This window comes from Cinclus cinclus, chromosome 9 (assembly GCF_963662255.1).
Source record: "Cinclus cinclus chromosome 9, bCinCin1.1, whole genome shotgun sequence".
NCBI classification, from domain to species: domain Eukaryota; kingdom Metazoa; phylum Chordata; class Aves; order Passeriformes; family Cinclidae; genus Cinclus; species Cinclus cinclus.
The window spans coordinates 2,776,775-2,804,758 of record NC_085054.1 but is presented as its reverse complement, the minus strand read 5'-3'; the positions used below and the strand labels follow the sequence as shown (position 1 = coordinate 2,804,758).

Genomic DNA, 27,984 nt, shown 5'->3' with positions numbered 1-27,984 from the left:
GACTCCTGTTTGAAAATGCATTTACAATAAAAAAACCTAAAGGCACTAATAGTCAACTCTTCTATTTCATTATGAATACTTTCTAATACCTTTGCTGCCCATTTAAACATTTCAGCTTAGATTCATCTTACTTGTCTAGCAAAAAGCAGATGAACTGAAATGGTCTCAGTACACCCAGGCAATCTCAATTAGAGCTGTTAAACTCAATGCAACCTTCCTACTGGGAAAAAAAAAAAGGCAGCTCATATCCTTGATACTGGTAGAACAGTGCATTAGTAACTTCTCACCCATCTCATCAGGGATCCACTTGCACTAACAGGCCACGGGCAGTTCAGTACCAAGGAGCTGCTCAGTAACCTGCATTCCAGAAAAAAAACACCAACTACTTTGGCTGCAGTTAGCAAATGTTACTCAGCTGAATAAACTCATTTCTGTTGAGGTAATACTCTACCACTACACACGAAGGAAAAAAAAATACCTTTATGATAATTAATAAACTGAGTGCTAAGCATACTTTTAAAAAAATGTTTTCCATCGTAAGAGCTTCAGAGTCTTGATCACATGATGCTACTTCAGTGCATCTGTATTCCCTCAAGGATGGCAGAATTAGCAAATGGCTGATTTCTGCTACTAATAAAACACTTGTCTTTTCTGTTTCATTATCAGATAGCTGAAGAAGTAATTTTGCCTTGGGTTTGGGGTTTTTCCCTTAGATTTTTTGTTCATTTGTTTGTTTTGCGGCTTCTGTTTGGTTTTTTTGCTTAGTTTGGTTTTAAATCGAGTGAGGGAACTTGCTACAATCACCACGAACCAATTGCAAAGCTACCTCACATTTGTTCAAAACACACATCTGAATTTTGTTAGCCAGTGCAGCAAAACCATAACATGTGAAAATGCTTTAAAAAAGGCTTTATCGAGAGAACTACAGTGCAGACTCAGTAACACACATCAACTATTCAAAGCATCTTTGATATCATGCACAGATATTTGTATCCATGTTATGGAAATTTTAAGGATATTACAACCTTTGAAATCTTTCAGAGAATAAACTGCAACGGAACATTTACACATTTAGAACTTTAGAACTGATCAGTCATTTAAAACAATACATTTTAGAAACAGCCCTAATAATGGCCAGAAAAAACATAGCAAACAAGTTAAAAGACAGAGGCATAAATTCTCCATAAAAACGTTTTTATTCCTTATCAGTGGAGACTGGTTGGGAAAAGAGGATCTACTGTGAGCTTTTAAACAAAAGAAACCAGTAATCCTCCTAATTATCAGAGACACCTGGGTATCCTGTTCCAGGGAGAGGACAGCTATCAAGCCCATCTCCTTGCCCTCTTGCAGCACAGGGAAGTTAGTATTCAGCAAGAGGCTAAACAAATTATATTGAGAAATGCTACTCCGAAGCAGCTGTCCAAGGGCCAGTGTTCCCCCCTGTTCCACATCAGTCTTCACCCTCATCTTTCATTTTCTTTTTTTTCTTCTTCTTTTTCTCTGTGTTCTGCAAACAAACAAATGTTGCCATGAGCAAAGCATAAGGAAGAGCAAAGCAACACGTGTAGCTAGGCAACAGGGCTCCCAGCTGAAGCATCACCCCAGCTGCTGTGCTCAGCAGAGCACAAACCAAGCCATGCCCTTCCTCAGTTGCTGAGTGCACTGGCTGCTCACAGGGGCAGGGAGGTGTGCCACACTGTCACAGCTCAGCACTGTCCCCAAGCCCCGCAGCTGACGTGCACAAAGGGCAGAAAATTCAACCCCGTGTTAAGAACAGATCTTCACAACTGAGAAATAAGTTGGGTTTGGTCCCATCTGCTTTACTGTTGCTAGAAAATATCAAATCAGCAGGTATGGCCTCTGCTCCCTTCAAGTACCAAAGTGGAGACAGATGTCTGTGGATTGGTACCAAGGGACACTCTTCCCACTAGAAAAGATGCAAAGATGGGGAAGACTAGAGCTGGGGGTGGGCAGAGGATAGGAGGGGAATGGAGGCATTGCAGTCACAAACTGCCCAATCTTATTTTGTAATGCAAATCTCCTTGGACATTACAGTGATGGATATCACAAAATGCAGTTACTAGTGCAAAACTATTTGCAAGCCATGCATTATGCATACAAGAATTTCTCCCCACACCTCACTCTAGGTTTTGGAGAGAACACATTCCCAAAAAGAATCAGGCAGCTGTGCAATTCTGCCTCACCTCAGTTATGGGGCTGGTGGGGAGTTCCTCACTCAGTACCTCCTCTTCTTCAGCTTGCTTTTCCTTATTCTTTTTCTTTTTTTTCTTTTTAACAGGTTCACCATCTTCTACAGCTGTTCCTTCTGTACCACAGAAAGGACAAAATGAAAGGCAGGTTGTCAGTTATTAAGAGTGCAAAAGGAAAAGCTATGAAACATCAGAAGATGTAATGACTCCTATTTACCCTCTGCTTTGCCCTTACCTGCAGAACTAGTCCCTATATAATCAAAATATACAACTACTTAAGACACAAGTGAGTGTTCAGATAGCACTATTCACCTCTCCTGGTGAATTCAAATCACACTATTCCTATATGCTGCTCCCAGAGTTTAAAACAAGCTTGCATGTTTTCATTTGTTTGCCAAATTACCTTCAAGTACTCCATCAAAAAGAGACTGTCCACAGTTTGGCAAATATTTTTACCAGCCACACATGAGCAGCAAAAGGACTCTAAGCTCCCCTTCAGAAATACATTTAGCCAGCAGTAGCTTGTTCACAACTGATTTCTCTATCTTCATGTTGGAAATTCATTAAGAAGCAGACCAGTTTTCTTTACTGTTTAGACTGGCAAACACAAAGATCTCAATGCAACTTCAAACATTTAATGCAGAAACACTTTCCTATCCTGGACTACAGGAATTATTTATAATATTATTTATATAAGCTGAGAGGAATGTCAGCCCAGGGAAAGATTTACTAATGACCTTAGAGTTAGTTTTCAGAACTATTAATCAACAGCTGCCCTATCTAATCACAATGGTAATGGAACTGTGATTTACCACTCACTTCCTAGAATACATCTCAGTCTTAGGAATCTCAAGGTAAAGAAACCAAGAAGAAATCATTACCAAGCTGACAGCCTGTGCAGCAGCCAGGCTGTTACTGGAGCATACCCAAGTCAAATTTATTTGCACAGCTGAGTCAGTGCTGAATACCAAGTTTCACACAGTACTCATGACTAAGTTCATGATGTAGCAACCACTGTCCTTCAGCAGCTACAAAACTGATGCTGAAACCAGTGGTGTTTGTGGCATGTATAGCTGCTACTGGAGGTATGACTCAAGACATTTTCTCACCATATGTCCCCCAGGAAAGAATCAATTTCATTTTCAAGAACACACACTCACCACTTACAAAAATAACAAGTTCAATTACAAAAAAAAAAAAAAAGACCCAAACCACATAACATCTTGATTGTACTTTGCCACAAGTTTAGTTCCTCAAGCCAGAAGGATTATGAGTCAAAAAATACATTTCCAACTCTGCCTTTAACATTAGGCTCAGATAAAAAAAGTTGGCTTCAGGGTAAAAATTTCTAGCCATGTCTACAGAAGAATACAGCCAACTAACACATGCAGTTTTCTGACATTAAAAACATACCAGAAGCAAAAGAGCAAAAGATTCTAGATAAAAAAACCTGGTAAACATAACTTTGAGTGGATTCTGCAATACACAAAATTCACAGAACAGTGTGTGAACATAAGGCATTCAAAACAGGTATAAAAATAAGTGTGTCCTCACCTCCCTATGTATGACATGGGAAAAGAAAAAGTAGCTGAAAAATAAGCATAAACTGTATTAAAGCCACACTATATAACAGGAGCATACACACTGTATATTGCTCTGCTACATGCTTTTACTCATCTGGATTGGTAAGATATGCATTTCCAAGAAAAATGTTTCCAAGAAAAACCTTGAAAAAATAATTTCTTGTTATTACTCTACATGTCACCAAGTCTGACACACCTGGCAGTGGAACCTGTCAAAATTTACAGTGCAGATGATGCACTGGACACTCACAGGCATCCTCACTTCTCACAGCAGACAGCAGAGCCCTCCCTGAAGATTTCATTTGCTGTCTTCTAGCAAAGCTCATCACAAGACTTCAAGTATTTGTAGCTAGCCAGAATGAGGATAAAGGCTCCAGGGGTGCTGGCATTTTCCCTCTAGGTGCAATACTTTTAAGTCAATCAAAGCCAGCGGGGGTTTCTTTGTGATACACAGCAGCTGACAAGGAAAGCAATAGCTCTGACTCAGGCACAGAAAGCAGAAACCCTGAAGAGCAGTTTGACTGATGGCCCTGTGAGTGCTGGACATCACCAGCAGTAGTTCCACTCACCCATTTTCCACCATTTTTGTCAAAGCTTTCACACACAAGCCTGATGTCCCCTCCCTCCTCCAGACAATGCTCCGCATGTACAGAATGAAGTCACACTGCCTATCAGTAAAGACACCCTGTCAAGCTGTTGCTATTGTACCTTGCAGGGTTCACTCCATTAATGCCATTAATTTAAGAAATTTCTCTTTTCAAGAGATACCTTCCCGAGTCACTAACTGCTACCATATCCTGATGCTAAGTGCAAGCTGAAGGCTCCCCTGGGGGCACTGGCTAGCCCTGCTGGTGGTATGCATTCTGTTTGGCCACATCCAACTTCGAAGACCACAGTCACAAAAACACCTGCCCTATTTTCCCCTCATCAACATAAAAACAGGTTTTAACAGACAGCTCCTGAAGTGGATTATGACTTGTTTCAGGCACTAATCCTTCCACCTGGTTTCCTGACAGATATAAAAGGTGAATGTGGTTTGAAGACACACCTCAACCTCCAACCCCCTGCCAGTTCCCACTCGAAGTACTGCCATTCATGCACCCCAAACAGGGAGAGAGAAAACACCACGTATCTCATCTTGCAGTAACATTTACACTTTGGGCTGGCAAAATGCAAAATACTGTCCCCCTTTACAACAGATATTAAAAGCAATGGTTTGACCACAACTTTTCAGTGGCAGCTTCCCAACTCCTTCCTGTCCTTTACCTTCCTCTTGTAATACAAACCAAATAAAAATTTCTGGCTGAAGAATTGCCTTTTTTTCTATTGGACTACTTTTCCACCACCCCCATTTTTTATGCAGCTGCACAAACATCATGGGGAAGGAGGGGGCAGAGACTTCTTTCACAACACATTGTCTGGATGTGTTATCTCTGACCAGGCAAAAGCTGAATAGGGCACTGCAGCAAAAAACAACAGAGCCAAGAACAGCAGACATTAAAGGCTCACATGCATATTCAAGTGGACATGCAACATAAATCATAATGCTGGAACCTCCTCTGCACTCTTCTGTGTATTATGCAACTTGCTGAACTCCTCAACCTTCTCGGACCACCAAGTTCCCATCAGCACACCATGCAATCACAGAAATCATGCTGGAAAACAGCAAGGCTATTGTCAGTCTAGCAGGTGTCAGGGATATCCATGTACCCATGCTAGGTGCTCAAATATAATTCCAAACATGAGGCAATGCTATTTTCAAGGGTACAAGAGGACAGGCTGAAAGGATTAATTCTGCATAGAGGTGACACAAGATAAACAAACTCTCTGGAAACATCTATTCTGTAGTCTGAAGCAACTGGCATAGTTGGCACTAATGCCCAGGTAGTCAAATAAAATGACTGGGTTAATACAAAGAACTGGGAAAAAGCAGGAGCTATTTATTAACCATACATTTGAAGAATGACCCATATTTTAAGGCAGAAAAGCAGCACATCTGAAAGCCTGTACTTCAGGTTTGGGGAAATTTGAAAAACAACCAGCCAAACAGCACAGAATTCAGTAGTCCACAAGTGTTCTATACACCACCTCCAGCTCAAGGACACCTGCTAAGCTCCACCCAATCCCCAAAACTGGAAATAAAGTAACAGAAGCAAACACAAGCAGGTTTGTGTTTAAAAGCACCAACCATTGAAGAACATAACTATGCACAGAAATATCTGCCTCAAACTACAAAAGCAGGCTGGAAGTCCATGCAATACTTCACCTGCAATGAGCTCCTGCTGGTGAGATGTCAACACGTGCTTTGATAATGCAGGGGAAGCCCAAGAGAACAATTCTGGCTACAGCACGGGAAGTTAGTTCAAAAACAGTAGCTGTGAGAACACCCACATTCTCCAAATGCAAATGGGCAAAGTTCAAGCCTCCAGAGTACTCATGTCCTTTTGTCATTATGTGAACATGCTGGGGCACAGATCTCAGCTTTACAGCACAAAGGATTCTCCTTCCCTCCAGTGTAACTTTACTTTTCAGCTATGTTCAGGTTCCTGCACGTTACTCCCTCCATGTACACAGACACCATGAACTAAGTAGTGTCTGGAATCACCTGAGCATGAAGAGGTGTTGAACCAGCATATTTGCACTCTGATCCCCCAGAACAGAGCAGCAGAGAAGCAGAGAAGGCTCTGACAGCCCTCACCTGCTGCAGGCACAGGTAATTGGCAAAACATGTGAGTAGTTCATGCCCAGATCTGGCTCTGGATCTTAGGGAAGTGACTTTAAAGTCATCTCCTTTTTCCCCATTTTTAACCCTCCCAAGTTAAAACACTGGTGAGAAGAGAATGTTTCTTAAAATTAACCACAATGTTAAACTAGATTATTTTGTAGTCACAGTCAAAATACTTCTTCATACAGTAACTTATCAGAGAAGGAAAGAACTGTGGCCATAGTTCAGTTTTAGCTCCCCAGAGAATAACAATTGTTCATGCATTACGTAAATTCAGACGGAAATCTGCAAGTGTCATTTCACATCAAATTCTGACCTTTTTATACATTGAAACATGCCTGAAAACACAGACAGAATAAAATAGTATTCTTAAGAGAAAATAGAGCAAGTTCTGGTTTTACAGAGACCAGCTTTTCTGTCTTCAAGATATTAAATACAAACCTGCTGAGCAAGAAATTCTGCAGGAATATGAGTATAGTTTTGTTTTTAAATGTTCTTACACATTTACAACTGCCTGTAGTCTTCTCTGCAGTCTGGTGTCAGTCTGTAAAGGACCATTACCTTTTTCAAATACAGTCATTCCCAAGGAGAATACCCAGGTACTGTGGCTGGCTGTAAATGCTAAGCCCAACTGCACGATGCAAACAGTGACATGGCAACAGCACAGGTACAGCAACCAACCTTTCATCTCTGCTTTGAACTTCTTTGCTTTCACTGCAACCTCTGTGTCTTGTACATCCACCTCCTGAATTTTGCGCTTCTTGGAAACAACAGGAAGTGTAGAGTCACCAGAGGGGTCATAAACTTTTACTTCACTGTAATGAAGAAAAAAGTCCATGTATGTATTAAGAACAACAAACCCTCAGGTAAGACCCTGCAGTTGAACATAACTTTCCAACACAACCTACTAAGAACATTTGAAAATCAATCTTGCTCTGCTAACAAAACATCTATGGGTAGTGAGGCCCTCCCTCCAATACACAGTGTCTTTATCAGTAATCCTGACTGGGGAAGACATACCCCACAAAATACAACTGTCTCATCTGAAAAGAAAATACCAGTTTAACCAAGAGTTTGATCCTGGCTTATACCTGTTCAAGGATCTACAGAGCACTTGAATTACCCATTACAATGATTTCTCTGATACTGAAAGCCTATCCAGCATAGCCATATGGTCACAAGCACACAGCTCCCCACCATTTGGTGTATTATTGTATTGTATTTGGTATATTACCCTATAATTGTACCCTAGGGGTAATAATACACACACAAAAAGCATTACAAGTAGCTTTACTTCTGCTTTTTCTATACTGCCTCTCCACCATTACACTGAAAGGGCAAACTCACAAGGCAAGGTAATGTTATGGCTCATTGCTCTACCACCTGTATCACTGAATTTATGGGACATTCAGACATCTAATCTGTGTCTGAAACTGCCTCTTCTCAGTTATTTCATGCTTGTTTGCTCAGTCCCAAGCTCCTCTACAGGCTCTAGACAACAAGCCACCCTGAAACCCAGTGCTCTTTAACTGGAACTTGTAAGGGGCAACTGAAGCAGTTCTTTTCTTACTCAGACCAGAATTCCTACTGAAGAAAAAAGGAGTTTTAAAACACTAAGCCTAAAATATTTCCTCCCCAGCCACATAATGAATGTCTGAACTATTCTAAAATTGGAATCTGAAGTAGCTACCTTGCACAGCTTGTAAAAGCAACTGAAGCTGAGTGACTGGGCTGGGAAGCATGTGGTAATGCCAGCAGACAGTACAATCCTCTAAACATGGGAAATTATTCTTATGGGTATTACCACTGCACATTGGTTTAGAGAAATTGATTATGCAGCCTTTTGCAAAAGGTAGACTCTGCTTCAGTTAAAGCCAAGTGATATCTCACTGGCTTCCTTGCCACTGTCATAATGCAGCTAATTAAAAAAAAACCAACACCAAAACCACAAAATCATAAATAAGACAAATACAGCATCTCTTGCATCTTTGTTGGAAAGCATACAAAGAAACATTTCACATGAACCTAATCTCTAACAACAGACCTGCATTTAACTTCTGATACATTACTTTAATTTAGCCAATTCCTAAAAAATCCATGGCTCCACACAAGACCAAGATTTTTGCCCATCTCGTTAAAACACTATTTTAGCCCTTCTAATATGCCCATAGTAGCAGTACTGCCATTTTTGTACTACAAGGACAAATTGACAAGTACTGAGTTAATTCTCCTTTTAGGCAGCCAGACTATGCTAGACAGCCAGGAACTATCTTCAGATTCTCCCCAAGCCTAGACATGTTTGCAAAGCATGTCTAACAGCAGAAACATGTCCTGGCAGGAGTTCATGATTCCTCATTTCAAGAGGTCAAACCCCTGCATCTATGTTGTCTCTTTAACAACCTCCTCCCTCAGCTCCTGCCTCCTGACATGCCTTGATGCCTCATTTACTGACTGACACTGTCTGCAAAAGCTGCTCCAGAAATCACAGCCGTCACTACACTTGGAAAAGCCTGGCATATGGAAATAGAAGTTACAGCTAGACTCCAGAAAGATGTTTGGAGGCTGCAGATGGGTGCAACAGTGTTAATTTTTCCTCACAGAATGAGCACTGAACCCTGGTTTTGCTGAGCTCTTGCCCTCTCTACACCAAAGGCTCAGCAAAATAAGCAGGCCAAGCTAAGTGAGAAGCCTGCAACCAAATTAAGCAATAAACCCAGATGTCACAGTACAGACTAATAATACCTTGCTTAAATCCTCAGATGTTCAGCTGCCCCAGTTGCAATTTACACTATCACTCTGGACACCAGAAATTGTTTTAAAAGTGTCCACAGTACATAAAGACCTTATCTATTGCTTAAGATGTGTTACTTATTACAGATAAGATTTAAACAAGGAGATGAAGTTTTGCTCAGAACAACTGGTGCCTGTTTTTTCTTTTTTTTTTAAGAATAAGATGGCTAAGTAAGTCCCTAGGACAGCTTCCATGTCAAAGAAATTAATTCAAGCTCTGATTTTCTTCAACTTATTTCATCTGAAATTGTAATAAATAAAACTGCTCTATATTAGCACCCTGATTTTTGGGGTGCTGCTGGTATCACCTAAAGTACTTGCTATCTGATGATGTCAGTAATTTACTATTAGAGAATCTGGGGAAAAAGAAATTCTTATTAGCAACAGAACTTATTATCAATGTTTAAAAAGCATAGGAAATGTTTTCTGGATCTTAGGTCAACTCAGCCCACAGCCAAAAAGAAATAAAAACAACTTTTCAGAAATAAAAACATGGAGTTATTTTTAATCAGCCAAACTGAAAGGAAAAACTATTCACCTCTTGTTTTGATACTTGTCTGTCTTGGCCAAGGCTTTTCCAGTGCCACTTATTCTTCTTATCTACAAGAAAAATTTACATAGGAAAAACAAATTACTCATAAGGAAAATAACTCACAACACAAGTTATTTAGCTGTTGAATTAAAAACTGGAAATACAAACATATATGATGGGTCAAGCCCTTGTGCACCTCACCAGTTTTACACTTGAGTGTAGAGTAGTGACAGGGAGTGTAACTGAGGAGAGGAAGGCTGAGGTGAGAATGGCCTTTCTAATGCTGCTCTTCAAGAGCCCAATTCAAGTAAGGGGCATCTACGACTGTACCAAATACATGACAGTCACATGACAGAACATCCAAATTCACAAAAGCAGCTCAAATTTGTGCACTTTTTCTCTTTGGCAAGAATAACTGCTTGCCAGGGTAGGTATCATCCTATAGCTGGCATAAAACCAACCTTAAATCCACAACACAGGCCCCAGAATAAATTAAAATGTGTACTTGTCAGGTGAGTGGCTTGTCTTTTGGTGTTAACATGTCTCCTTGTCTGTGCTCCAATGGGAGTTTCACTTCCCATGAAGAGAGTGGACAGGTTTTTCTGGATTTTTCTTTTCTCTTCTAGTGGTGCCAGTACTAAAGCACTGGCATCAGATCTAGCTTGGAAGGCTGAACTTACTGGTCATTCACAAGATCACATGCAGCAGGCATGCCACCTAAAAGAGGAAAGGGCCCCCATGCTCTCCCAGCACACTGTGCTGATGGCAACATGGAACAGAAGGTGGGGAGAGCCAGGATATGCATCAGGTGGAAGGAGGGCAATGCAGTGATTTGCAGAATATCATCTTGCTTTAGCTACAGAGAAAGCACCCTAAGACTAAATACCACCAGATCCTGTCCAGGATTCTAGGAGCCAGGGTGGAAAAAAATATTGGCACAAATATTCCTTCTAAGGTAAAGAGAAAAAAGCTATGAAGTTATAAGCCTATACCTGCAATTCATAGAGATGTAGGGAATGGAAAGGTATGAGCTTATTAATCTTGTTCACTATCAAGATTTTTCAGTATAATGCAAATAAAGACAACCCTGTAAACAAGAAGAGCTGACACACAAATGCCTGCAGCCAACTTACACACCCAGCCACTCCAGCCAGGGCTGGGAGAAACTACAGGGTAAGAGTGACACGCTACTGAGTGAGAAGAATCAAAAAGCAGTGTCAGAAAATCATACCCTGAACAAGAATGACAGCTTCATTCAGCTCTCTGCAAGACTTACCCCTCTCTCTTCCAAAAGTCTCAGTCTTGTCTCTACTTTTAGTCTGTTCTCAGCTCCCATTTCAGCACTGGTGTTCTCTCCAAGGGCATCATAACGAATAGTCAAGGCAGTCTTTGCTGCCAGCATTCGAGAAATCTGCAAAAGCCAAAAATAATATTAAATGCTAAGACTTGACATAAGGCAATGATTCACTCTGATCTGGAAACCATACCCACATACAAAAGAACAAAGTAACCATTTACTAGCAGTGTTTAGTCAAAAAAAAATAATTAGTGTAAGCTTACTCTTTTAACACTGAAATACTGTTAATGTAACACCTTATTTCCCTGATAGAGGGAACTGGCTGAGACAGCAAGTCAGTTACACATTTCCTACTCTCCCCCAACCTTTAGAGCAGGTTAGTCTGAGGTGCAATTTCCAGCCTAAAGCCTTTAACACCTTAGTTTACTGTCACATGGAAGAAAGTAGTAACACAACCTTTGAGAAAGCCAGTGGTACATCCTAACTCAGCAGGAATACACTGTTATTGCTCAGATATGTCACATGGACAATACTATTCCCTTTTTTTGAAAAAGAGTGAACGATATTCAAACATTTCTAGGACAGTGGTATTTTCCATGTCATCACAAAGCAATAACAGCAAAGCAAGCCACGGAAAGAGCCTCACTGTGAAGTTCAAGCCATCTTGAAGCTCTGGATATTGATGCCCTGGAAAAAGCTGATTAAAAACTATGCAATTTACCTTTCCTTTATTTTTGGTATTGCTCTGTCCCACCAGGGAGGCATGATAGATAAGGCCAAACTTAGGTGTATCCCTTTTAGTCTTCAGTGCTCTGAAGAGTGCCTTCTCAGCACCCAGTAACTGAACTGTTGAAGCTGGATGTTTTGCCAGATTCAGGAGGGAACCTAGAAAGAGGTGACACAGCAAGTGATTTGTCAGAAGAGTAGCTAGGCTAGATTCCTGCTTTTGACTAGTGTAAGAAGCTCAGATCCACCCTCTTTCATGAGGACTGTTTCCCACTTGTTTCCTGAAGAACAGGTAAACCATTTCAGTCCTTCATGCCTCAACTGTCTTGGTTTGATTTGAGCATCAGGGTACAAGGCTAACTCAATAAAACATATTCTACTGGAATAATGCCTACTCCTGACAGTCTGACAGGAAGAACACTTCATCACAGTGCAGCACAGATAACTGAAATAAGGCTATCACGTTGAGCCAGTCTGACTCTAAATCCCCACTGCTGGTTTTTTTGTGGAGGCTCAAAGGTCTGCCATTGTAGCTGTAACACTTAACCCCTGGAGGGGCAAGAGCAGGCAAGAAGAAACACCCTCCTAAGGTTATGGTGAGAAGCGTCTCTCTCCCACAGGCCTTTGCAGGCACATGTTAACATCTTGAATTCTACTGGTTTGTACAGTTGTTCTGCCCCTGTTCACCTTGTATGTACCCTTTCCAGAATGTTCTCCCTTTCCTTGACCCCTCCATTGGCTATGTTTTGCTGCACTGCCCCACCCCTGCTAACTTACTGGTTCCCCTGGCTGGCTGCCCCTCCTCTACACCACTTTCCCATCCCTATTGGACCTTGACCCTCTGACCTCTTTCGGTCCATATTTAACCCTGTGCTCTCAACCCAGTTTTGTCGTGGTCCGTGGACTCCCTTCAAGGCCCAATAAGCTTTCCCTTGGATTTCCATACAAAGACCCATCCTTTGCCTATTTTGCCAGCCAGTTTTTATTTTAGCAAGCATGCTCCAGGCTGTGAAAGCGCAGGTCGCTCACAGAGGAACCCACTGAAGCGCACCACTTCCATTTTTTACCTCGGAAGTGACTGAACTAACAGCAGGAGGCTCAGTAAGTGTCTCAGAAGAGGTAGTGACTTAAGTTGCCCTCATATTCCAAAAAGAATTCAGGCCAACTGAGAACATCATCACAGACTACTACCAAGCTCATGCTGGTATTCTCAAGATTCCTCAAGTGCTGCCTTCGCCCCATTTACCACGATATGTTCACCAGGGCTTACATAATGCTTTTAGCTGACTAGCTTCTTGGAGAAAACCTCTGATGAGGTCACCTAAGATTTATTTACATTGATCACTGTAACCCACCTGCATGAGCAATGAGCCTTGCTCCCACCAGTTCTCCCACCATGACAGTGAGATTGGGAGCAATGGCCATCATTCTGTTCTTCAGGTAGTCGTAGAGCTGTGTCCGATACTCAGAGATTTCAATCACCTGGCACAGACAGAGCTTGGTTACAGTATCAGCTGACCAAAAAATAGTAAGAGATAAATACACTGACAGGAGGAAGCGCTGAGAACTCCAATGCAGGAGATTAAGAAATTGCAAAATGCAAACAGCCAAGAGCCAGAGGTACAGGAAGCTTTATATAAGCCATATTCCCAGAGCAGAGCTATATCCACAAAGTATATTGGGTCTGTTCTGCTTATTCCCTTATGCAACTTATATTTTTCTCAGCAAAACTCCTGATAAAGGAGCTGAAAACATGTCAGACAGTGAAGCAGAACAAAAATACTTAGTAAGGACATTTTATTTAGGACAAAACCCTGGAATATTCAGTTTTTACATAAATCTTTGCTACCATTCTCTTGAAATGGGATACATGCCCTTTACTTGTTCCATACGAATATACATGATTAGAATGCACATAAAAAAGCAGCCTGGTCTAGACCAAGAACAGGAACTCCTAACCCTGACACTCCCTGGTAAAGTCACAAAGGGATCCAGCTGGCACAACTGAAGTCAGAGGGTGTTTGTTCACACTCAGCCCAGACGAGAGCAGGGTAGAACTCCTAATTCTTCTAGGATTTCAGTGGTCCATTTTTAACCCAGGGTTTATCACCTAGCTGCCACAGTGACAGATTAAAAAGAAGCTATATAATGGTATTATCTCAAGTACTTAAAAGTACAACGATAGCAAAATTCCTCCCAAAAGTAAGATTCCCACTTTCAGAAGGCCTTGTGCAGACATCAACACCCTGAGATGGCTCAGATGAGGTAGTGACTGTGCACCCTCATGCCTGGATATCGGGAGAGCAACAATACAGGAATCATCACTGCCATCACAAGTGTTAGCACTGCCCTGGGAAAAGCTCTCCTTGGCAGAAGTGGCTCTGTAACACCTAAAATAGAGTCCTACTCCCATCCATCCATGTGTACATACCTGATCACAGAGATGGATTATGTTGTTTATGTCTTCTTCTGATACCTCTGTCCCCATGGAAATCTCAGCAGCAGCCTTCACATCCTCCTCAATCTCCTCCGGTAGGATGTCAGAAACATCAGAGGAAGCAAAATTGCTTCTGTCTCCTGTGGGGGACAGATGAAAGCATGTTTGTGCTGGGGGCGACATGAACTAGTAAAAAGAGCACAGAAACAGATGAAGATAAAAGGCCAAAATAAAAACAGTGAGTCAAGTCTGCCATCACAGTATTCAAAATTCCTAAAATATATGTCAGTGTTCTGACTTTATGTTTATTATCAGCTAGGAATGGTTGGAAATACTAAATTTGAAACTAGAAAAAAAGCCCAGAAAGCCCATACTGCATACTTCACCTTTTCAGTAGCTGGTTGCTGCAAAATTTTCAGTGACAATATTACAAGAAAAGAATTCCAGGAAGCAGTCACTTACCACAAAACAAATCTATTTAATTGTTTCTGCAACTGGGGGGGGGGGGGAAGAAACACTATCTTAAAACCACAAGTCTCCCTCTGGACTGCAAGCTTCATTATTACAAAGAAACCAACCAAGGGGAAAAAAAAAAATCATCAATACAAAGCACATGAGCTCACCAAGAGGTGAGGCAAGTATCCAAAATATAGCAGTCATTCTTTCTGCTCTTATGACTAGTTCTAGTACCTGCCATCTTCAAGAACATCCAGAGACAGGCAACACTTCTCTTTCCATCAGTCTTTTAGGAGCTAATTTCCAAACCGGTCTGCTGACTAACTGGGATTCTAAGATGAGCTGGTGCTCCGTGAAGGACCGGTTGGTGATGATTAGCCTTCACTTTAGGTTCCAAATGGCAAATTGCACCAACATCCAGATGCAAACACACCCTCCCCTTTTCTGCTGGCCCCATCTTCCCTGCTGCTGAAGGGTGCTGAGCAGCTGGATGAGCAGCGAGCTCTCACAGCAGCGCCGCTCACGCCGCCCTCAGTACTCACCGACTTTCCGCACGCATTTACAGTACATGAGGTTATCCGTGATGATTTTGCCCAGTTCAGGGAAGTGCCAGCCGTACCATTCCCGACAGCGCATGATGTAGTTATTCAGTTCTTTGTCCAGGTCATCAAGAAGTGCTGAAAGAGAAAGAAGGATGGTGCTCTTTTTCTAAAAGGGCAACCTAAAAATGTCAACCAAACCGATTTAAACAGTGTAAAGAGAGATTACCTGAAGTATTTTACTCTATAAATACTGGAATAAACCAATATTTGGTTTACACTAAAAGTGTTTACTTTTCAGAGAACTGCATAATACCAGGCACAATACTATAGAAATGTTAGAATTCCCATGAGTGTGGCCTCAAAGTTTTATCACTGAGACCATCCTGGACAAACTCCCTAACAGCTGCAAAGCACATTCCCCTAAAAGGAGCACAGCAGCCAGTCACCCTTCTTAGTCAGCCAAAATGCTACACACAAGTTGATGTAAAATGTAGCCATCCAATTAACTTCGAGAAAAAAATGTTATAATGGTAACAAACTGATCTTGTATTCAATTATTTTATTTAAAAAGCAAGCCTTCTACTTGCTGTTATAATTTAAATATACCAAATACAAAGCCAACAGGCTCACCATTTACTAGATATGACAATCAGATTTATAGTTTATTAGAGTAGAGCACCTACAGCATATATTGCTAGAGAGCCCTGAGGTTAAAATATTTCCTGCCAATGCCATACCAACATTCCCATCTGTTGTCTCAGTGGTAGTGACGAAGGAACTGAATTACATCATTAATTTCAGTTTAACTATGTTTCATCATTGGCAACAGTCTGGGAATTACTATTCCAAACAGGATTCCTCACCACTGCTTCACAGCAAGTGTTCAGATTATGATGTGTGTGTCTTCAAGGAAAAATGAGGAATGGGCTTTCCTAGCGCTTTAACAATTTCAGTCTGTTTTCCATTTAGAAAGCAAGGAGACAAAATGCAGCATTACACACACTGCAGTGTATTTTACATGCCTAACATAGGAGCCTATTTCTATATTGCCCTCTGTGCAAGACACCACCTAAATGATAGGTCAGAAAATGCTATCCTGTGGGGATGCTATCCCCATTCTCCCAGCACCACTCAGAAGAGAGGCATGTTGGGAAGGAAAGCCCTCAGAGGACTGAATTAACACTGCCTGTAGTTCAGCTGATTTCTATGCTAAGAAAAAGTGCACGCCAGTTTACTGTATTGCCCTAAAAATGTTCCTGCTTGTGGAAAATCCTATTGAGAAAACACACTTTATGCCTAGCTGAACATCAGTGCCCAGTTTACTAGGACATCCTAGGAGGAAACTGACAGCAATACTTTTCTTTTTAGTCAATGTAAAGAAGTCAGCTATCCTAAGCCAAAGCCATTAATAATTTAAGCTTTAAATATACTTACAAATTGCCTGGATAATCATGGTATCTACTTTGTCTGGGCTAAATTTCAGCTTGTATCGGGAAAGGCTGAGGAGACACAAATACAGTTTAATCAGCATCCTGACATCCTACTGCAGAATATGCCCCACCTGCTCCTTTTTAACACCAATACAGTTGTCCACAGGTTCATTGAAACCAAGCTCAGTTCTGTGCCACTGACTGCTCTCAGCTGTGGCCAGAAGCCACACTGACACAAGCTTCACAACAGCCCTAACATGCATCCCCCCCCTCCCATAGCCTGTGACCAGGGTGAAAGGGAAAGTCAAGGTTACTTTTACCACCTGCAGCAGACTGAACACCAGTGCTGTGGCAGGAAATTAACTGGCTGCATGGTTCCCCACAAAATGTATTTGTCAACAGCACTTCCAGTTGGGCAGCAGCTGGAGGCAATCCACAAAACTGCACCTCCCTAGCAGCAAATTCCAGCAACGCTAATGTGAAGCAACAAAAGAAACTTCCTGGAACAGATTCTCACTGTCTGAGAAAGCCCATTACCACCCTGCTTTAATGTTATGTTAACTATTTCTCTGTATGCTACAGTGAAAGACACTTGGTATCAATGAGGATTTGCATCTTAAAAGTACTTTTTCAATATTAATGCCCATTTTCTAAGCAAACACACTTTTAGGGAATTAGCTATTGCAAAGCATTTCTCTAACTTGCCAGTGGCTTCTGACAGGACAAGCTCATATCAGAATATGGATTTAAAAGTTACTCGCTAATGGATGCTTGATCCCACGTTGATCCAACAACTTTGTATTTAACTACTACTCCACTAAATTTAAAAAGCAGCAAGAACAAGGTGGGAAGAACAACCCTGCCTTTAATACTTGCATTATCTATGATATGGGTATTTATTCTGGCACAAATTGTGGTCTTCAACTTGTCTCTTAGTGGCAATAGAGCTTTAAATGACTCCCTTGACTGCTCCAGACAGATTTCCAGAAGAAATACTGAAGTACATAACATACAAAGGAAAGCTACCAGCTTCCACTTGGGTGAAGATGAAGTCATTACCTAAAGGATGGGTGCAAACTGGAAACCCCTTCCTTTGTAAAACAGGATTTCAGATACAAAAGTATCTTGATTTACAGAGTATGAGACCATGCCACATACTCGGAAACACTTCAAGCAGCAGAGCACAGCCAAGGACTCAGGAGTGGGGCAGACAGGATGAAACAGAGCTGTTGTAGCAACTCACCTGTGTGCCAGACCCAGGCACATAGCTGCCATCTCTCGAGAAGGGAGGCCTGTTATGAGCCCCTCAATCTGTGAGCGAATTCCTCTCATCAGCTCTGTAACCATCGGGCTGTGTATGCAACTCAAATTCAGCTTCTCCTGCAGTGTGGAAATCAGTGGTCCAAAGTCAGGCACAATACATTTCCCTCAAGTCCTTCTCCCAGCAGCCTTACATCATTATAACTGGTTTTCCCACTGCAACCCCGTGATCATGCAAGTTTCATCCATTTTTGATGCTCAAGGTAGTAACACCCCCAGTTCCCCACACAGTTAATATTCCACTTTGAGGAGAAGATTTATAATTAATGCTCTATCCACTATGTAGAACATTCAACTTAAGATTCAAGATTTTGAAGTTTACTAGAAACCCTTTGGCCACAGAAAGAAAATTCAGAAGTGTAGAGGTTTGGGGGCTGTGTCTTTTTCAGAGAACGAGACTAAATAATTAGTTCAAAGCCCTTGCGATTATTCACTTTAACATTAAACCCTCATTTTGCAGCCTGCACAGTCTCCTAAGACAGCCTGAGGAGGCTGTCAGAACAAAGTTCAGTGGAACAGGGAGCAATTGGACATGAGATGGGAAAACTGATATTTGACACCCAGGAGACACTGGCAAAGGCAGTCCACCTCCAGTGAACCTCCTTCTTCCTCTGGCAGGCAAGGACCAAAGGGTGTGCACAGCTGCCTGCACACTGAGGAAGGCACAACAATGTCCCCTCCCAACACAATAAATCACCACCCTACTGCTGCTGCATCTGTTAGGGAGGAATATGTGTCTGCCTGGCTCAGGCTTTTTGGTTGGTTCCTCCCTCCACTCTCTTTCTGGACTGGATCATTAGGAAAATCAATTTTTTTATTTGCTGGGTTTCCGACCAATATTTATGAGGGAAATCAAGCAAATGCGAAGAGCTCAGTGCATTCTTACCATATCACTCACCTGTGTACTCAAGACAACATCATCCCTGTTAACATACTAGGATTAGCAATCCTCTAGGCTGCAAACACAGCACTGGCAGCATAATCCACTGCCAGTACCTGCAGAATCTCTGGAATCTCACTAGCATGTCAGTAGCATGAAACAAAAGGAAAAACAGCAGAATCAGTTATCACCTTTATGACACCTCCAAGTTTGGCATCTGCCACAGCCAACTGCTCATGGGCATCTTTTGCCACTATCTTCTTGAGAATCTTCTTCAAGTTCTTGCTGAGCTTGCCTTCTACAAGAGCTGTGGATGCTGTATAAAACAAAAAGACCAAAGATGCTGTTTCTTTCCCCTCCTTAACCTGTAGAAATATTACTCCTAATTTCATATATTTATTTTAACTGTCCACAGTAGCTCTATTCTGAGCTGCAATACTACTTCACCATGCAATAACTAAAAATCAAAATAGAAGAAAATTTTATACTTCCTCCTCTGAGGGTCTAAATCAAAAACCCTTCTCCCAGTTGCTTCTCCTTTCTCCATATGTTTTCAGTTCTATTTTTGCCAGTTTTGTTTAAAGATCTCTACAAACAGTATGCCATATGCTTTCGATACATGTTTAACATTTCCAACGTCAAGGTTATATGGGAATATTTTGTGCATCATTTAATTAACCAACCATTTGCCAAGTCCCTAAGGCAGCAACCATGATATCCTAAATTCAGTAATGGCTTATTTGCATTCTCTGGTAATGATAATGTACTATCTAAAGCCCCAGGAATGGTGCCAAACTGGACAGTCAGACATACTCTTTCAATACAGCATGCAGACAGGACAATCTTTAAAGGATGTTCTGTATTCTCAAATATTAATAGATCTGTAAAAGCTTTACCATCCCACACAATATATTTAAAGCAGGCACTTATACAACTCTCTTTGAGGGTCAGCTCTGTGCTCCACTGAACTTCTGTGATTGATACATCTTCATCACAGTAACAGAGCAGCAGCCAGTGATTTTTGGTTTCCAGAACCTAACAACATGCAAAAGTAAAATCAAAGTGCTGTGCTGGGTTTCCTCTCAACCCTTCTGCAATGCAGATAATTTTCCACCCTGCAAGCTGTCCAATAGCACCTAATCCCCTTGAAACACAAACACAGTCACATACACAGTCTTCCTTTCAAAATAAATGAGCCGTAAGTAGTCTGAACCTCTCCATTTCACAGATAAGTCAACTTGAAGCAAAGTAGTAAAGGGTTTTGGATGTTTATGTTGTTGGGTTTTTTAATCAGCCTAATTACACATGAACTGAATCCAAACCTATGTAAAAGCAACATAATCCAAAAAATATGCCATGAAGAGGAAAGTGCAACAGTTCCAATCTCAGCTCTTTCACTTGCATCTCATGTTTGATGGTTGTCTCCATTCTTGCTTGCTTCCTTTATATGCTATCCCTACTGCATGAGAATATGAAGAACTGATCTTTAATTACAAATGTGACCTAGAACATTCACCTACCGAAGTCATTCAGCAGAAATTGTCACACTATTTCTGAATTATTGCCTAGAATTCCTACCATTTCTGTTCAAACCAGACCACACATCAAGTATTTAAGTGTAGAATTAATAAAAATTATTGACTATAAGGCCTTCTATTTTGCTTAAAATCCTTAATTTCAGGAGAACACTGACCTTTTTTAGGCTGAAAACCACAGGTATGTGTCTATAAAGCCCAGGTGGCTGTTACAGTGGACATTCTCTAATCCCTGTCTGTTGTCTCAGTGGTAGTGACGAACTGTTGACTCAGATCAGTGATATTCAGCATCAACAAGAATCCATCATTGACAACAGACAGCCTACATGTATCAGTCCCAACTTACATGGTGCTCATCTGTAAGCTGCTTAAAAACATGCACCTAGGTTGAAAAACCTAGACTTTATTATATCTTTACTACACTATAGACTGGATAGGTGACCTCATAACCATCAAAATCAGCTCACTTTAAAAAACCCTGTAATTTCAAAACTAAGAAAAAGACCATGGACACAGGCAAGTAATGACTGAACTAGAGCATGATAGAGATTTAATTCTTTTGCAATAATAGTGTTAATTCACTTACCAGCAAGTGCTTCTGTTGTGTCCTGAAATTTTTCAAAATGTTTCAGCTTTACTCTACAGAAATAAAATAGAAGTGTGTAAACAATTGTACATAAACCACATGCTAGAACCATTTTCCTTTTTCTGCCTCTGCTACTATAGCTCCTCTCTTTTCCTTAAGGCTTCAAGAGAGCAGAGATGAATATCCAGACCCCCTAAAAGGACTGAGAGCACTAAACTAGTTGATTGAGTCTGGTGTGACGTTTCAGCTGGGTCCCACAACAGTTATACAAAGGAAAAAAAAAAGGGTATTTTGATTTGGTATTTCTTGGACCAACATCACCAGAAAACCTACCCCCTCCCCCCCTTTTTGCTTTGTAGTTCATCTTTAAAGACAGACATCATCCATTTAAATTTCAACACTGCACCCTGACTGACTGATGATAGCATCTTCCTACCCATCTTCAAAAGGAAATGTTCTGCCTCTGTGGAATGCAGAGCCTGCACAGCTCAGATTTAACATGCTTTTCAACCAAATGCATCTATCTTCAAAGAATTTAAATTTGAACTGATTCATTGCCCACGAATCCTCAAGTCCTCCCCTGTAATTAGATGTTAGAATACAAGTTCTGAGCTGAGCTTAAGAAAAACAACAAAAATTTCTTTCATGCCCTAAGTGCTGACCAGAGCCAAGAATCATCTGAACAGTGTTTAACCACACTGTGTCAGATCCTTAGACACAGCTTCCCTCTACCCCTCACACAGGCTGTGGTGTTGATAATATAGTTACAGTTAAGAAGTTGTCTCAATCCAGTAAATTCCTTGTCAGGGACAGGCATTTAACTAATCCAGCCCTGATTAACCAGTGCTCTTTGTGAGTCAAGTATCTGCAAAGGAAGCAAGGTCACAGATAAAGCTGAATACTTGAGTTAAGCATTTGCAGATCCCAACAAAAGCTTCAGGCTTACAGTGATGCCTTTTCAGAAAGGCAAAAGAGGAATTATTTTTATCAGAGTAGAGATCCCATTAAGAGCCACATCCTGTATAACAAGAGGCCAAGATGATGTCTCCAGGACATGATTAACCACACTACAACCTGGCAGATGTGGGATATTTTGGCCTCTGCTCTAAGTACTGTCACAGAGCAGGATAAATATGAAAGGCATAGCTAGTTCAGATGCATCCATTCTAATCAAAGCTGGTTAGAAATCTTCCAATAAAAACAACAGACAGACTTGGAAGGAATCCACCATTGTCCCCAGGTTTAGGGCAATTTGCTAGAAAGGCCAGTTTGATCAGTGGATGCTGCAATCCCTGTGCAACTCTGCAGTGATGCTAACTCTCACTGATGGCATGGGCAACAATACTTGTTCTCAATTCACAGTGAGTTACATAGTTCCATCTGGATTAAGCTTCAGTTTTCCCAAAAGAAATTCCCATGAGCACAAAACCCTGTCACTTCACTGACACTTCCAGCATTACAAGCTTCGATGTTCTTGTCAAAGCACCCATATCACCTTAAAATATTGTTCAATTTTTTGATTTGGTGACACATGCTTCTTTCACTTTGATATTCCACTGTAAGCACCTCAGAGTACCTAACTTCACATTATAATTCCTCACAGCTTTTACAACACTGAAACCCAAAGATCAATACTTCATTCTGAACCTCAGCTGTGTGTAACTACAGGCAGCCCTCCTGTAATCCTTCCACAAGCCACACTGCTATCCCCACATAAAGCTGCTCACATTTTGTTTGCTTTTTCGGGAGTTTCAAATTCTTTCCACAGACTGTCAACTTCTTGAAGCTTTTTCTCATTCAGAACCTGCAGGGGAAAAAAAAAAAAAAAAGAAATCACACAACTGTATTTAGTTCACTTTAGAAGAATCTTCAACCCAGGAAACCTGAAACATTTACAGTGTATCCAAACACTTCATAGAAGTTAACACTGAGTCAACAAACTCGACTTCAGTGATCTCTGGTTTCACCATTCTCTCCCAGAAGATTTACCCTAAGAGACAATAGTGAAACATTTGTACTTTCACCTGAATTACAGAAGTTCTTCAATAATGTGCCCTCCTGGACCTGGCACATTAAAGCAAAACCCACTTCTTCTTTACCAAAACTGGGTTTGCTCCATCTCCTCTACAAGACTTACTTATAACCACAGTGATGCAAACTCAAATTTGCCAATGCTTTGAAAAAATAAAACATCTGGGAAACCTAATAAAAAGCAGTGATCCCCCAAAGTTATTTTCATTAATCAGAGCTCACCCCAACAAGAAAAAGAACATTCCTGTAAAGAGTTGTCACCACAGCATGGCCATCAACTGAGCCAAGAATTACCTAAGAGGCAGCAATGGGCACAGGGAACCCCCTCAGGTTTTAAACAGCACGAGATTTACACTTACACTCTTGGAACCTATATACATTTCACAAAATACAGAGTATACAGCAAATTCCCAGGAAATTGCTCAGGGGAATAGCCAAAATCTTTACATCTTACTCGATAATCTTGTGGTTTTGTCCCCACAATGCAAATGCAACACAATTGCAATTTAGCTCAGTGCAGAAATCATTCCTGGTATTATGATTTTGCTCCCCGGCAGATTTTAAAACCCCAGTTGAAGGAGACTGTCTTTTTTTAAACTCAATTAGTAACTGAGTAAATAAACATAGTAATTAACTTCCCACATGACTGTGAGGAACAGAAAAACCTTGGGGCAACTCTTCCTTTACTCAGCCCGACAATTCTTTCCCCCAGTTCATCTTTCCTACACCAAGACCTACAGAATTCTCACCCTCTATAAACAGATATGAGCACATAGAGAAAATTAAAGACACAGAAACTGCTAAAATCAAGACTGCTGAACACAGTTATGCTGGCAACAAGCATTTGTGGTCACTGCTGGAAAGGGGGTGACCATAACTGTCCCCAAGATTCAGAAACACAGTATCCCTCCAACCTCCAGTAACTAAAAAACAAACAACACCCCAACTCCCATGGAGTGAGACTTCAAGAACTGGTTTAGAAAGGAAATAAAAAGTAGCTGAACTCTGCAGAGAACATTTCAATACAAAATGAACACACAAGTATAAGAGCAACACAAGGCTGCAGGTGGACAGCTGCTCTGTCCAGGGAAGGAATGCTGAATGATTTGAGAGCTTTTCCCTGTAGATGGGCACTTTGGCTGAGGTTTTGGTATTTCCAGCTTTGGCAGCTGCCATCAAAATCAGCAAGGAAAACCACAGCTTATCTAGAAATACATACTTTAATAAAATACTATTGTGAGAAATAAAAAATGTATAAAACTCTCAGAAAGCTGTGTAAAAGTAAATCTCAGGACAGAGAAATGCAAGAATGAAGATGCAAGGACAAGAAACAATAGGGCTATGTGCTCTGTAGAGATAGGCCTCAGGAAAATATGTTAAGCAAGACAGTTGAAATATGTAAGCTTAATAACGAAGCTTTATCCATTGTTTCAAGCCATTACAAACAAGCATTGTTCAAAGCAAGATGTACATGCAGCTTTATTAATTGGCCTAAGCAAATGCTTCTCAGCTTTTAATATTATGTTGCTGGCTAGAAAGTTTTTAAAAGACTTTGTGACAAAGAGAACTTCTTTTGCTGCTGTTAGTGGCTGAAGCTGTTTCCATCTCCTGTGCTTAACTCTGTAAAATAAGGCTGATGATGGTGATGGAATAAAGGCTGCTGCTCCAGCAGTCCTGTCCCTTGTTTGTGTACATATGTAAATATAAGATTAAAAATATCCCAGGAACCAACATAATGGGTTCATTTCCAGCAGGGAGCTTTCACTTCTCCAGCAGTCACGCTGCACACCTCACAGCCAACCCCAGCTGCTGAGACCTACAGCAAACACTGCAGCACCTCTGCAGAGACCTCCCTGCAGTTTTCTCTGTATACCCCACCTCCTACCTTTCCCTTATGCCTACTCTACCTTCAGAAATTAAAATATCAAAATTTATATTAAAATATTGCTGGAATTGTATGGCTTCAGCCCAATGAGGAGAAAATATTTCAGGGCAGAGGAAGGAAATATAATACTCTACAGAGCAGCAAGGGCAGTTCTGCCGCAGGCAAAGGAAACCAGAGCCTTCCTCTCTTTGCACAAGCTAAACCCCAAGACTAAGCTGGGGCGGGGGGGGAAAGGATGTTACAATCAAACTATGACCAAGCTGGTAAAACTGTACAGGAATCAACACTCGAGCAAGAGAAAAGCCAGAGAGAAGCACGACACTGTAGCAGTTCTAGCTGAGGCTTGTTCAAAGCCTAAGAAAGCTACAGTCCTGAGCCACCCGGTCAGGAGCCTGGCAAAGCGTCAAGGTGTCTGCTTCTCGCTCTGGGAGAGCGAGGTCGGGACACGGGAATCCCGCAGGGACTGTCCCGCTCCCCGCTCACCCCGCCTTTGGGCACGCCCCGGGCGGCGCCCCCGCACACCGGGAAGGCGCTGCCCGTCTCCCACGCGCCCCCTCCCGCATCCGCGGGGCTCTGCTGGAACGCCGGCCACGAGGGCACAGCCAGGCAGAGAAAGCGGCCAACGCTCCCAAAGCCGGGTGCCCCCACACACGGCCGCCAGAGCGAAACTTCCCACCGAACCCAGGCCGGCAGAGGGGAGGAAGCGAGAGCCGCAGGCGGTGCTTGGCGGGCACCGAGGAGCTCCCTTTCTGCGCGCCGAGCGTCTTCAGCCCCCTCCGGCAGCCCCTGCCACGAGGCCTCGCCCACAACGCGAGGCGCACGGGGTGCGGGGGCCCTCACTCCCCCGCTCAGTCTCACCCCCGCCCGCGTTTCCCCGTCATTCCCACCACAGGCCCGACGCGCTCCCCTTTCGCTCTCCCTTCTGCTCCGCCGCAGGTCGGCGGCCGCGACCCCCGGGGCCAGCACCGCGGCTCACCTTGAAGATGGCATAGCCGGCGGCGGTCTCGAACAGCACCAGCATCGCTGCGGCGGGCGGGGGGCGCCGCGTGCGCCGGACCGGACCGGACCGGACCTCACCTCACCTCACCGCGCTCGAGCACGCGCGCGCCGCACAGCGGAACCGGAAGGAGAAGCGGCAGCGGAAGCGAGTCCGCGCGGGGAGCGGAAGCGGCGGAGCCGCCTCCCGCCCGGGAGCCACGTGGCAGAGCCGCGCCCCGCCGCGGGCTGGAGCCTCCTGACGCACTGAACGTTCAGGAGCCGCCGGTGTGCCCCCGTGGGACCTCACCCGAGCCGCCCTCCCTTCCCCGGGTGCCGCAGTTGGCGGCAGGGTCAGCCACTGTAGGCAGGTGCTGGAGGCTTTGTTTCCCGAGCTATCCCGAAGCAGGTGTGAGTGGGCGGCCTCCTTGGCGACACTAAGCCGGACTGGCCGCGGTGTCGGGGTTCAGCCGGCGCTCCCGGCCCTCCGCACACGGCGGGGCGCGTTCTCTGCCCGCTCCGCTCCCGCGGCCTGACCTGCAGTTCATCGCACAGGAAACGGCTCCTTTACGTGGAGAATTGTTGACAAAGTGCAGTTGTGTGTGTTTAAAAGCCTGACTTCGCCGACAGACAAGCTCCAAAATTCTGCTCATATAAAACACGCGTTTGTAACGTTGCTGTGCTCTCCCCGGGTCACGGGCGGTTCTGTCCGGGGAAAGGCGGGGCTGGGGGGTGCTGGGGCGGTCGTTTGTGCCCCCTCCTACTTAGATGCCACCTCCTCCTTTGTCCTTGGCACAGTGCGGTGCCTGGCTGACCCGCTTCTGTGCCGCGGGCGCAGCTGAGAAGCCGAGGAGCTGCGTGCCGGTGGGAGGCAGGCGGAAAGCGCCGGGCCTTGCCCATTAGAAACTCCCACTTATTTCACAGGCAGGGTTATCTGTATTGAAAACAGGCAGAGATTTTCCTGCCCGCAGGAAGAGAGGCTCCAAGAAACCCTTGGGTTTTGATTTATATCAGACATTCATTGCTGCATTTTATGCAACCGTCTATGTGAGTCAGCATGTCTTTGTTTCCTCCACGTAAGCAGTATGCTGGAAAGCCAACAGGCAGAGAAATCTGTGGACCTGCATAACACTGAAGATATTTCTTTTTCAAAGGAAAGACTTTGGTGCTTTACATAACATAACCAGTTTTTGTTGCTTTTTTTTTTAATCCCACAACCAGTAATATTGCCAAATAAATTAGAGAATTTCTAGGTTCCACCTAGTTTTAAAGTACTGGTTCTGGCCCTGCTGGCAGGAGCATTACTATTATTATGTAAGAGCTACTGTTATTTAGCTGGCTGCCCCAGAACGTTGCATTCATCCTGTTTGTTAGCACTAACCCCTCTCAAGCAAGCAAACTGGCATTATGAGATTAAAGACTGTTCTTACGGTAAAGTCTGTTTTTTTAAGAAATCTGTTTCTGATGGACTGAAGAACCTTTGCATAGACCATATGTGTGGGCCAACAGCTTTGAGAAAACCTCTTACAGCTATCAACTCCTAAACTATACAGCAGCTTTGGAGAAATTAAGTCAACAGAGGTGAACTTTATTGGCTTCAGGTGACTGAGGTTAAGTACAGATAGGGAAATAATTATAAAACACCTGAGAACTCAGTGAGGTTATTAGGACAAGTACCATTGACGTTGCATGTAAAATGTAAGGTTGACTTTGGGTTTTGTGGGAAGAAGCTTGTGTAAGTATATTTGGTATTTTTAAAACAGCTTTTGTTGTTCTCTCTTTAAGTGAAAAAGTGAAATTCTATGTTGAATTTGAGCTGTCAAAAATGAAAAGTGGGAGCTTTACTGCTGTACGTCCACAGTCTTCACAGGCTCAGCGGAGATTAGCTTTGAAGGTCCTGTACAAATCTAGCTTGTGTCTTGAAGAGTTAATGCATCCACAAATGATGGAGTAAGAAGGGTGGTGTTACTGCTAGGGTGTATGCTGATGAGCATATTCTAACCTTGCGTCTTCATGGCTATGTCTATGGATAGGTAAATGCATT

The 27,984-nt window shown here is 42.6% G+C and overlaps 1 protein-coding gene and 4 non-coding genes across 6 annotated transcripts; all 5 read right to left on the bottom strand.

Moving 5' to 3' along the window:
* Positions 1-1,083: 1,083 nt before the first annotated feature.
* Positions 1,084-26,072, bottom strand: NOP58 (NOP58 ribonucleoprotein). Of its 2 annotated transcripts, XM_062498057.1 has the most exons (15): positions 25,942-26,072; positions 22,777-22,853; positions 21,050-21,102; positions 19,120-19,244; positions 17,972-18,108; positions 16,733-16,797; positions 15,299-15,433; positions 14,295-14,440; positions 13,219-13,345; positions 11,859-12,022; positions 11,117-11,251; positions 9,847-9,908; positions 7,200-7,333; positions 2,205-2,326; positions 1,084-1,507 (listed from the first exon to the last, which is right to left on the bottom strand). In XM_062498057.1, the coding sequence occupies exons 1-15, from the start codon at positions 25,984-25,986 to the stop codon at positions 1,451-1,453; spliced, it is 1,584 nt and encodes a 527-aa protein (XP_062354041.1). In that variant the 5' UTR covers positions 25,987-26,072; the 3' UTR covers positions 1,084-1,450. The 2 variants fall into 2 exon arrangements, with proteins under 2 accessions (XP_062354041.1, XP_062354042.1); XM_062498058.1 differs by lacking the exons at positions 1,084-1,507; positions 2,205-2,326 and adding an exon at positions 5,311-5,448.
* On the bottom strand, positions 12,969-13,051 carry LOC134047510 (small nucleolar RNA SNORD11). The gene has a single exon (XR_009933451.1). It is a non-coding gene; the product is annotated as a small nucleolar RNA SNORD11 (small nucleolar RNA).
* Positions 14,113-14,196, bottom strand: LOC134047511 (small nucleolar RNA SNORD11B). The gene has a single exon (XR_009933452.1). It is a non-coding gene; the product is annotated as a small nucleolar RNA SNORD11B (small nucleolar RNA).
* On the bottom strand, positions 16,044-16,131 carry LOC134047515 (small nucleolar RNA SNORD70). The gene has a single exon (XR_009933455.1). It is a non-coding gene; the product is annotated as a small nucleolar RNA SNORD70 (small nucleolar RNA).
* LOC134047513 (small nucleolar RNA SNORD70) lies at positions 20,696-20,784 on the bottom strand. The gene has a single exon (XR_009933454.1). It is a non-coding gene; the product is annotated as a small nucleolar RNA SNORD70 (small nucleolar RNA).
* Positions 26,073-27,984: the final 1,912 nt, after the last annotated feature.